Source organism: Macaca fascicularis, chromosome 12 (genome assembly GCF_037993035.2).
Source record: "Macaca fascicularis isolate 582-1 chromosome 12, T2T-MFA8v1.1".
NCBI lineage: Eukaryota > Metazoa > Chordata > Mammalia > Primates > Cercopithecidae > Macaca > Macaca fascicularis.
In genome coordinates, this window is record NC_088386.1 from 86703300 (window position 1) to 86715153 (window position 11854).

Sequence of the window (11854 nt, forward strand, 5' to 3'; positions counted from 1 at the left end):
TATGGTTCATATAATATTTTTACTTTAATATCTTTCCATATTTCTTGAGGCCAATTATCTTCTGTTAGGATCCCAAGACAATGCAAATGATATGAAAACTATACATGGCATCCCTCAATGAATGCATCTGTTGGTCTAAGCTTTGAACCAGACCAAAGATATTAATTTAGGTTTTTCTGTTGTCATTGTCAAAGCTAGTTTGCAAAACACTGGCAATAATGGCTCTTTATACAGGTGCATTCATGCAAGGTCTGTATGAGAGCAAATTTCTGTAAAGTTAATTTGATTTCCCTACTCACTGGTATATAAAATTGTAAATACATTCACAAAGGAAAAAAAAAAAAAAAACAACTTCCAATTACCTAAGCTGAAAAGTTCAGTTGTATTGTATGAAAGAAGAAAATGATAGCTTTCACCTCCATTAAAACAGAAAAGTTCTGTTATTACAGGACATAAATATGATAGCCAGGCCAAGGGCATGCTGGGAGTACATTTGAAGAACTCCTAAAACTCTGTAGCATGTTCTCTCATGTCTGGATCTTTCTTTGACCTTTTCTTCCAGGAGAGGCTAACTCCACCAGAAGCAAGGCAAGGTGGAGTTTAGTTCCTGAAGTCACCCCTTCCTCAGGTGAAAGTCAAACCTTTCCGGACTTATTCCTCATTTGCATAGCAAGGACCTGAACCTAACCACTAACGTTCCCTGGAGCTTTAATATACTACTATAGATCACTGCTCTTAAAATGCAGCCCCTTTTCTTTGGTTTAAATATTGACTGTTTTTAGTAAAACAAGATTATAGCATCACATTTTTCTCAGAATTACTGACACTTAAGAGGTGATACATTTAACCCTGAAAATTCCTTCTGTGTTTATAAAATGAATTGATATCTTATTTTACTTATGCTATATTTACTGATACTATAAATAATATAAATGGAGTTGTTTAGTCTCTGTTACTTCTCTAAATACCACGAAGTGTATGCTCAATTGTATTTGCTGAATGAAGAAAACTGCCTTCCATCAACATGAGAACATTTCAACTAAAACACAAAAACCAGGTCATACCTGAAGATTACGCTTGCTTTTCCTTATGTTATGCTGTAGCAAGAAGTTATTCTCCAAAGAAAAGCGACTATATTGATCATCCAGCTGTGATAGGAGGTCATGAAAACGGATGGTGGCAAATGAAACATCATTGGCAGCGTGCTCCCTAGGAGATTTAACATTTACACATTTCATTCTAGAACTAAATGTCTACGTAAAACAGACAAAACAAATGTTGGTTTCCTTATTGAAATTATTAAAAACAATTTAAGTATTTTCTTAGGTTTATTTTCTTCTTCTGAAACTGATACTGCTTTTAGCAGTAGTTTATGTGGTATTTCTCTTATGTGCAATCAGCATGAAAAATTCTAGAGCTCTAAGAGATTGTGCATGACGCTATTCATGGTGACTATCTCTGGAGGGGGAAAAGTCAACAGGGGACCCCTCACTTTCTATGTCAAATACTTTCAGGACGTTTAAAATATATGCAACTAGCAAATAATACATTTTAAAGTAGAACACCCATCAGTTAAAAAAAAATCCCCTTAATTTTACTACCTTCTTCATATTTCTAATCAATGTTTAACCATTAATTTGGCTTTATTTCTTTTAAGTTTCTTCTTTCTATAGTCTGGATCCTAAGTTGGAAACTAATTGGTGTCAGCATTATCTAACTTGTCCAAAGCATTTAGGAGTATCTATCATAAATTAAATTTGACAAAACTACATAAAAGTGCTTAATGACTAATATACTTAACTTTGTTGAGACACATGTCATTTTTTAAATCAATAAACTTATCTACAACAAACAATCCCAGTGGCCATTGATGGAATTCATCTTCCAGTAAACATGGCCCCACGTCACTTCATCAACAAGTATTTTTAAGGTGTAAACTTCTTCTTCTATCTAGTGAATTTTCCTTACCAGTCTTGCTTTTCTAACCACTGTGCCAGGTATTGTCTGATTTCCATGGGAAAACTGTCATCATAAAGCTGGTGAACCTGCTCCAGGAATTTTGAGTCAAGCTGCTGAAGTTCATACCACTGAGACATCCTATAAAGAAAAAGAATATACATTCTTTCCACGTATATGGAAACCACAGCTTCAAAGAAAGCCTTCTTGGCATCAGGTTGTACTCTTAAATATCTTGCTTAATCCAAAACATAGTTTGTCCCAGAAATATTTTATTTAAATGGCATTTATAGTCTAAAGCCTCTTTTTAATTGACTTTGGGGATCAACTTTTTTTCTCCTCCACGAAACACATCTTCAGGTCTTTGCTTGTTGTCCACATATCAGGGCAGCCTTCTCTGGCCTCCTTATTTAAACTGCAACCACCTCCCGCCCTGGAAACATGCATGCCTTTCTCTTCCCTGGTTTATTTTTCTTCATAGTACTTACACGACCATCTGACCTACCACATTTTTTATTTTGATTATTGTCTGGTTTCCCCACCTGAAGGGATGGATGTTGGTGGAGGATTTTGTGCACTGGTGTATCCCCAGAACAATGTTAACCACATAGTAGGTATTCAATAAACACGCCTTTAAAATGAATTTGTGATTTTATCAAATAAACACATGAAAAACATTATTTTAATTAGACTTGCTTTAAGACAAATCACATGACTCTCCCAAAATGCTCTCCTACAAATCACAGTACATTTGTAATTTAACTCAAATATTTTTAAACGGCTATATTTATGATTCATATGGTAAAATTCATTATTTTTGTTATACACATTTAGAAAGATATATTTTCCTCTTTGCCTACTACAAACAATAAATCTGGCATAAAGAAGTAATGATTTTTAAATATTAAAACAACATCATTAAATGTCAATTAAAAGGTAAAGTAACACTTATCTCTTTGGAAAACTGTTAAGTCCATTTTTATACAGTTTTCCTAAAGATTAAAAATCACAACAAAAACTTGATATAAGGAAGTCCTAAAATCCATTAGGAAAACGGAAAGTTTTCCATGACCATCAAGTAACTTAGGATTTACATCAGCACACAGCTGGCGATAGGCAGAGTGGACACAAGGGAATCTTGCCCTGCCAGACCTCTGGGGAAGGGGTCTGGATTTTCAAGTAGGGCATGGAAGAGTATCTATGCATTCTTGTAGCCAAGTACATGTATGAAGGCATGAAGTCACGCCTAGTCCAAAAATGTCCTTCCAAAGGAGCATGAGGAAATGTCTGGACTATAAAGCTAGTTATCATCATATATACCAGTAGAAATGGACCCAAGCCCAGCCCCTTGACACTCCTGCTGTAGCAATTTGATTTTTTTCAGTTCAATTTTATTTTACCTGAGTGGAAAAATCTGTGGCTCTCTCCCTTCCTGCTTGGTAACTAATAAGGATGTGCCTAAAGCAGATATGCTGGACTGTCAGCCAATGGGAGCTGCAACGTCTCTTATTAGCCAAGTGAACCCAGGTAACTTACTCCCCTATCAACAAGGTGGTTGTGTGTGTGTGTGTGTGTGTGTGTGTGTGTGTGTGTGTGTGTGTGTAGTAGTAGTAGATAGGAACTTGCTCTGTCATCCAGGCTGGAGCGCAGTGGCACGATTATAGTTCAGTGCAGCCTCCAACCCCTGGACTAGAGCAATCCTCCCACCTCAGCCTCCCAGTGAGCTCAGACTGCAAGTGATATGGTTTGGTTCTACATCCCCACCCAAATCTCACCTCGAATTGTAATATAATTCCCACGTGTTAAGGGCGGGACCAGTGGAGGTAACTGAATCATGGGGGCAGTTTCCCCAATGCTCTTCTCGTGATAATGAGTGAGCCTCATGACATCTGATGGTTTTACAAGCATCTGGCATTTCCCCTGCTTGCATCCACTCTCTCCTGCTGCCCTGTGAAGAGATGCCTTCTGCCATGCAGAACTGTGAGTCAATTAAACCTCTTTTCTTTACAAATTACCTAGTCTCAGGCAGTTCTTTATAGCAGCATGAGAACAGACTAATACAATAAACATGAGCCAAGATGCCTGGCTAATTTTTAAATTTTCTGCAGACAGCCTCTTGTTATGTTTCTGAGGCTGGTCTCAAACACCTGACCTCAGGCAATTCTTCCACCTCAGGCTCCCAAAGTGCTGGGATTACAGGCGTGAGCTTCCACACCCTGCTGCAGTTGGTTGTTAAGGCTGGATGAGCTAGTACATATGTAGCACCTGGCACAGAAGAGGTGAATTAATAAGCTCATGTTTGGGTGGGCGAGGTGGCTCACGCCTGTAATCCTAGCACTTTGGGAGGCCAAGGTGGGCGGATTGCCTGAGCTCAGGAGTTCAAGACCAGCCTGGGCAACATGGTGAAACCTTGTCTCTAGTAAAATACAAAAAAAATTAGCCGGGCATGGTGGTGTGCACCTGTAGTCCCAGCTACTGGGGAGGCTGAAGCAGGGGAACTGCTTGAACCCAGGAGGTGAAGGGTGCAGTGAGCCGAGATCGCACCACTGTACTTCAGCCTGGGCGACAGAGCAAGACTCCGTCTCTAAATAAATAAATAAATAAATAAGCTCATGTTCACAAATCTGGAGTCAGTCTCATCTTCTCACAGAACCTGTTACCAACTCACAAAACCTGTTACCAACTCAGAGAGTGGCATGGCCATCTCCCAATCACCTAGCTCAAATCCCAGATTTAGAGTTGATTGTTTCCACTCCATCCCAAGACCTGCTGCCTTCCTGTCTCCAACATTCTACCTTCCCAATCCAGCCTCTGCTGCACACAGATTGGACCACATCAATCTCCTGTGCAAAAATCCTATGATTTGCCCATTACTAGGCGGATTTCCAACCCACCCCATCTTCATCCATCAACAAAGCAAACCAGTTACCACATCATTTACTGTTTTTCAACGGTGCCCAACACTTCTGCTTTGCTCCAGCTACTCGCCCTTGGAACAGCCTCTCCACGAATTTTTGCATCTCTAAATCCTACAGCATTCAACGCTATGTACAAAAGTCCCTTCTTTCATTAAGTTGTCTGAGACTCACAATTAAGCTTTCTTTGACTCGTGTCTCACTGAATTCTGTACCTCTATTAGAGCATCAGTTCCAGTTTTCCTTGTAAAGCTCTGTGATGCCTCCAGAGACCCTGCAGCGGAAGGTGGGTGAGGTGTGGTGGGGGTGGAGTAGTGGGGGTATTTTCCTTTTTAACATCTTACGGACCTTGGACAGTGAGTTGCCTACACTATGGGCTCAAAACAGTTTGTTGAATTCAAATTGTGTATATTTCAGATGGAATTAGAAACTAAAAAGCAAACCATATTATGATCTCACAAGTGTGAGTCCAGCATCCTCATTTAGCAATGGTTGCACAATGGACTGTGCTGGAGGCTCAAGTCCTATTTCTGTTCTATGAAAACAACTCCCTATCTATACAAACAACATTCAAAGCACAATTAACCACACCTCTGCATACCTACCCCAGAACTCTTCAGAAAATTTTTTTTAAGAGTAATTATATTATTTTGGGGGTGGGGGGTCTGCAAAAACTAAACATCACTTTTAAACTCTAGGAAGACATTAAGCCCTTCCATCTTTAAACATAGAAACATAATTAAGATTCCGAAGCCATGTACTCATTCATGTGATCCCATGAACATTTACTGACCTGCCACCTTGTGCCCCAACAAGGGCGTGGGGATTCAACCAAAGGAGCAGCTACACACAGCACGTTAGGTGCCAAGACTGTCGAGGTTGCATGCACAGAGTGCGAATGTTAACCCAGACAGCTCTCGAGGATGGCATACAGCAAATGAAACTTTCTGCGAAAAGAAGAAAATGTGACTGATGGAAAGGGGGGTGGAAACGGGAGAAAGTGAGGGTAAATGGGAAGGTGCAGTGCCTTCTAGAGGAAAATTCCATTTCACAAGTCCTCTTTACTGCCAGAGCACGACTGGCAAGGGCAATCGTGCTGAGCAGTGCCATCTCCGAGAACAGGGGGCACTCCTCGCACTTGGAATACTCGGGACACGTTCTTTGGGTCACGGATTCGCGGGTCAGCACAGACGGCCCGTCCTCGCCCGGCTTCCAACTGCACGGCCCGAGGACTCCGTCCCGGCGCGTCCCACCCCCAGCACCCGGAACCTCACGGCCACTCACTCTGCGCGCAGGATCCGGAAGGGCTAGGCGTGGGGGGCGGCGGTGCAGCCTCTCCCGGGCGTGCCGGGCCGCCTCTGCTCGGTTTGGGGGTCTGCCAGGCGCGGTCCCCCGGTGCAGCCAAGCCCCTCCGCAGACTCTGCGCTGGAAAGCGAAACTACCCGGCAGAAGAAAAAGCAGTGCCGGCGCCCGGCCCCCTTCCGCCCCCACCAATCACCGGGCGGCTCCGCGCTCAGCCAATTAGACTCGGCTGTTCCGCGGGCGCCACCGCCTCCCTCTGCGGGGCGCTGCTTCTTCGCGCGCTGGGTGTTTCCTCCGGCTTCGGGCAGGGCCGCTAGGGCGGTGACCTGCAGCCCGGTTCCGTGTTGACACGCTAGGTACTGGAGTTCTGTTTACATACCTTAGAGAACGACCAAAAGGTAACACATCCTCCTTGCTTCTTCCTGCCTCTTTGGCATTCTTTCTACATTGTCTCCACCTCCACTGTCAAACCATTATATGTTAAGGTAGTCAGGGTCCAGACATTCCTCAGCTTCTTTACCTGGACTTCTCCTAAAGGCTGTGCTGTGATGACCTCACCCACAGCTTCAATTTCTTTCTAGATGGAGGGGTCCTAAATGCTTATCCTGTCCACATTTCTCCTCTGAGCTTCACACCCACAACTCCCACTTGCTTCTCCACTTGTATGTGCAGTGAGCTCTACAAACTATGTTCAGAACCAAACATCTTTCTCCTGAAACATGCTCTTTTTCTAGAAATGGCACATGTCAGATACCTAGGATTCATCTTTGACATTGCCTTCTCCCTCACCTCTCAACACCTGATCCTCAAACCTTATTATTCTTCCTCCTAAATATTTCTCAAGTCTCATTTACTCTGCTCCATTTCTTCTTTCTGCCGCCTCCCTTTTCTCTCTTTCCCATTACTGCAGTAGATTCCCGAATGGCTGCCTCACTTCAGCCCTTAGCTCCCTTTTAATCCATTCTCCATACAAGAGTTTGAGTGGTTTTTTTTGTTTTGTTTTTGTTTTTAACTGAAAAGCAGATCATGTCATTTGCCAACCTGAAAAATCCTTCCATGGCTTTTCTTTGCTCTTATAAAATTGAGTTTCTTAATACATACTATAAAACCCTGGTTTCTCTATCTCTTTCTCCAACCCCATAATATGCCACTCTGCTTTGCTTACTTCAGCATTTAGTTCTGCAAATAACCCAAACTCCCCAAACTCAGGGACTTCTCACTAGCAACTATTTGGAAAACCCCTTGAGCCAACATCTGCTTCACCCAACTCTTTGCTGGCTAACTCATCTTTTAGATCTTAGTTTAAAATCTCAGCTCAAATGTCACTTCTCCAGGTAGGCACTAATGAAGCCAGACAAACTAAATCTTCTTGGACTACATGCTCATAAAATCAATTGGTTCCTTCAAGTAGACGGGATTTGAGTCAAGCCTTGAATAATTAGGCACTTTGGGGTAGGAGAAGGATCTGAATAATTTCCCATGGATATACCTATATGTGTGTGTGTGTGAGTTTTTTTTTTTTTTCTTTGCACATCTATTTGTTCTTCTTGTCACAAATGCACCCTCACAAAGCAAGTTAGCAGTGAAAACAGCCGTCTCTGCAAAGAGATGCCAGGGCACCAAAAAGGTCCCTTCTGCTCTTACCCAAGGACCAACACAATGTTTTACTGTTCTCTGAAAAAAGCTGTATTAATCCGTTTTTAACACTGTTAATAAAGACCTGAGACTGGGCAATTTACAAAATAAAGAGGTTTAATGGACTTACAGTTCCACATGGCTGGGGAGGCCTCACAATCGGCAGAAGGCAAGGAGGAACAAGTCGCATCTTTCATGGATGGCGGCAGGCAGAGAGAGAGCTTGTGCAGGGAAGCTCCCATTTTAAAAATGATCAGCTCCGTGAGACTCATTCACTATCACAAAAAGAGCGCAGGAAAGTCTCGCCCCTATAATTTAATCACCTCCCACCAGTTTCCTCCCATGACAGGTGGGAATTGTGGGAGTTACCATTCAAGATGAGATTTGGCTGGGGACACAGCCAAACCATATCAAAAGCTGACTCTAGGAACGGTAGATTACATGTTAAAAATATTTTTTTCTGGTACTATAAAACTTGCACAGATATTAGCTTCAATATTCATGAAGGAATTAAATAATTCTAATATCTGCAAATAGGATTATTTGGCACTCCAAATCCCAATTTGGATCATCAAGATCTATGGATGCTTCCTTCCTTACTCCCCTTTGTTTTAGCATCCATGACAATATCCTACCATAGGCCTTCATCACTTGAGAATTGGAATGCTATGCTAATCTCTAGGTATACTACCTTTTTCTAGTCTCTTTCTCCTTCACTATATTTGCCAAATTAAATTCCTTAAAATACTGCATTGATGTAGTCATTCCCTGCTCAAAAGCCTTAACAACTCTCCTTGCACGTATGATCAACACAAATGTTGTCTGCTAGTCTGGATCCTCCACAAAATGTCTCTTTCCTTCTTTCCAGCCTTTTCTGTCATTGTCCCATTTCCCAACTAACCTCGCCTACCTCCAACACTCCCCCCATGCTTTTAATTTCCTGATTTCTGCCCCTTTGTACATACTGAATGGCAAGTCTTGCCCCTTACTCTCTTCACTTACCAAATTCTTATCCACCTGTTAAAGCCCAGCCCAAATACTATATTCTCTTTCTAGAACCACCTCAACCTATAGCAATTAATCTGGGGTCTCCGAATGACCTAATAATATATGTGTCTATTTATTTGGACAATAACTATACACTTCCTAATATTATGGTTTTTGAAGTGGCCAATCCTTATGTCTCCAAGATTCAGTGTTCCTAAAGGATAAACTATTTATATTTTCTTACTGTATAACATATTGACTGCTTCAAAAAGCAATCAAACCAAAGCCAAACAAAAACCTAGAAATCCATAATTTGACAAATACAAATGTGTGATGGTTGCCTTGTAACAGTCAGCTTGGAAAGCTGTGTCTCTATATCAACAATGTCAAATTTGCAAAAGACACAAAACTAGAAAAAACAGCTAACACTATGTCTGTAGACTGCATTATTTTCAAATCTCTTCTGTCCCTTCCCACCCCTTGCCATGGTTCACTAAGGGTAGAGTATACCTCTCTGTGTGCTGTAACTCTGACCTTGGCCATGTGACTTGTTCCAAAGGAATATGGACAGTTGTGATGTATAGACCATCTGACCTGAAACTGCATGTTCTTTGTAATCAACTTGTTCTTGTGTGCTCCTTCCCTCTGCTAAGAGACAGCATGCCTCAGGTACCCACGCTAAATCAAAATTCTCAATTATCTAAATATTCCAAAGGACTGCTGCTGGTCTGAAACCAACTGGATACTACGTATGTATGTATGTATGTATGTATGTATGTATGTATTGATGACACAGTCTCGCTCTGTCGGCCAGGCTGGAGTGCATTGGTTGCAGTGAGTCGAGACTGCAGTCTCGACTCACTGCAACCACCGCCTCCTGAGTTCAAGTGATTCTCGTTCCTCAGCCTCCCGAGTAGCTGGGATTACAGGCCTGTGTCACCAAGCCCGGCTAATTTTTTGTATTTTTAGTAGAGTCAGGGTTTTGCCATTTTGGCCAGACTGGTCTTACACTCCTGGCATCGGGTGATCTGTCTGCCTCGACCTCCCAAAGTGCTGGGATTACAGGTGTGAACCAATGTGCCTGGCCTCAACTGGATAACACTTTTTTTTTTTTTTTGGAGACCAGGTCTCACTCTGTTGCCCGGGCTGGAGTGCAGTGGCACGATCTTGGCTCACTGCAACCTCCCACTCCTGGGTTCAAACGATTCTCCTGCCTCAGCCTCCGGTCAACTGGATAACATTTAAAACAATAAATGCAACTACTTGTATTGGATTTAAAAGAGCAACAAATGACAGGGTATACTTCGTCACCAGCAATCAATCAGAAGCAACAGGTAAGGTGAAATTTACTATTTTTCATCTCTGAACTGGTGTACAGACAAAGGAGAGTCAAGGACAGTGAGGAATCCAGAAACTACATCATATGATCAGTAACTGAAGTGAAGTCACCAGAGTAACTCATAAATTCACATGATGTTACAGTAGAAAGACTTAAGAACTACTCCATACTTCCCATTTGGAGGAACTCTATTTTGCTTGGAGAAAGGACAGTATCATTCCTAGTCTTCACTCACCTTTTCTTTTACACCCAAATCATTCAGTTGTATTTACTTAGTTACATCTGCTTGTTGCACAAAGCATTTAAAGCAACTTATAGCAGAAATATCTACAATAACTAGTGCAGCCTGCAAACCAAGGCAAAAAGATATCAGTTATATAGTTCTCATTACATGAAATTGAAATTAAGAAGGCTCTCCTGATAAATTATTTTCAATAATGTCCACATTATTCCCTGTTCTATTATTTCCCCACCCTGCCGCAGACGTGACATTGTGACATTTGGAGTCTAGGCCTCAAGAGGCCCTATACACTCTGCTCTCAGAACCCTGCCCAGCCTCCATGAGAAGTCCGGCTAGCCTGCAGGAGCATGAGAGACCACACAGACCACAGCTGAATCACAGCAGTTGTTCAAGTTTAGACCTCAGATTTATGAGAGAACCCAGGCAAGATAAAGTGGGGGCCTGACCCAGGTGAACTGAACTCCCCAGCATATCCTAGACTCACAAGCACTGATAAATGATGTTTTACCAAAGTTCTGGGAATAGTTTGGTCTGTTATGTAGCAATAGATCACTCATAAAGAATTTATGAAATGAAACAAAACATCCTACAACTGAATTCTAAAACAAGTAAGCGGAACTTAATTAAGTGGAACAGGTCCATTGCCCTTCCCAACCATGGGAATTTCTCCTGGAGTCGCTCATCCTCAAGGAATGCTTTATCTTTGTCCTTACCACATTCCTATAAAAAAAAACTTACTGGCTCTGTGCGTTCTTTATAGCCTTGATCTATTTCAAAATGATAGCTACAAATCTGATGAACCAATCTATAGTAATATGTTTTTACTTTCCCTCTCCTTCCAGCTACCATTTTGTATTTCAGCCATATGTCCCCAATGTTTACAATAATATTATAAGCTAAATATCTGATAGTAGGAATTTCTAAAAATTCCAGTCAATGCCTCTTCACCTTTCCTCCTTTATGTCAGGCTTGCTATTATACTGTGAATGTCAGTTCATCAGTGTAAACTGTATTTGTTCATCTGTAATATAATAGAATTGAAATAAAAGATTTCTATCATTTCTTGTAGTTCTCTGGATTTGGGTTTTGTACAGTCACTTACCTGTCTTGGTGTGTGTATCTTCTTCCCAGTTAATAAGTACAAGAGGCCTCCTAGACAGCAGCTGCTTAAAATGCAGGGAAGCATATCATGGTTTGAACAAAACTGCACTATGTACATGACATATTTCATCCCAATATGAAGGAAAGCTATGAATACTTTTAGGAAAATGGCCATATGCAAGCAAGCTGTGTTCTTTACATGAAGGAAAAATAACACATCGACCAGAATTCTATTGATGATTATAATGTAGGGAACACAATCATTTTTTAGAAGTTTTTATAATATTCTTGAACTTACAGAAATCTGCTATAAGGAAGTGATCAGATATATATGAAAGCTTTATGCAGAATGATGTTCATAGCAGCTTCACTTATAAT

The 11854-nt window shown here is 41.4% G+C and overlaps 1 protein-coding gene and 1 long non-coding RNA gene across 5 annotated transcripts in view; one reads left to right on the top strand and one right to left on the bottom strand.

Annotated features, from left to right (window-relative positions):
* STAT1 (signal transducer and activator of transcription 1) overlaps nt 1–6298 on the bottom strand; it is a 44351-nt gene extending 38053 nt beyond the window's left edge. Inside the window, exons 1-4 of one of the 3 annotated variants that reach the window (XM_045368332.2) lie at nt 6156–6298; nt 5665–5818; nt 1969–2097; nt 1065–1209 (exon numbers count right to left, since the gene is read on the bottom strand). In XM_045368332.2, coding sequence (XP_045224267.1) covers nt 1065–1209; nt 1969–2096 — 273 coding nt within the window. In that variant the 5' untranslated portion in view covers nt 2097; nt 5665–5818; nt 6156–6298. Of the gene's footprint in view, nt 1–1064; nt 1210–1968; nt 2098–3731; nt 5819–6155 lie in introns of all 3 variants that reach the window. The other 2 variants (XM_074009596.1, XM_045368333.2) reach the window with 2 other exon arrangements.
* Nucleotides 6299–6469: 171 nt separating this feature from the next.
* On the top strand, nt 6470–11441 carry LOC107126932 (uncharacterized). 2 transcript variants are annotated; one of them, XR_012421318.1, is made up of 3 exons: nt 6470–6571; nt 9917–10129; nt 10618–11441. It is a non-coding gene; the product is annotated as an uncharacterized lncRNA (long non-coding RNA). The 2 variants fall into 2 exon arrangements; XR_001484021.4 differs by having other exon boundaries at nt 9922–10129.
* The last annotated feature ends 413 nt before the right edge of the window (nt 11442–11854 follow it).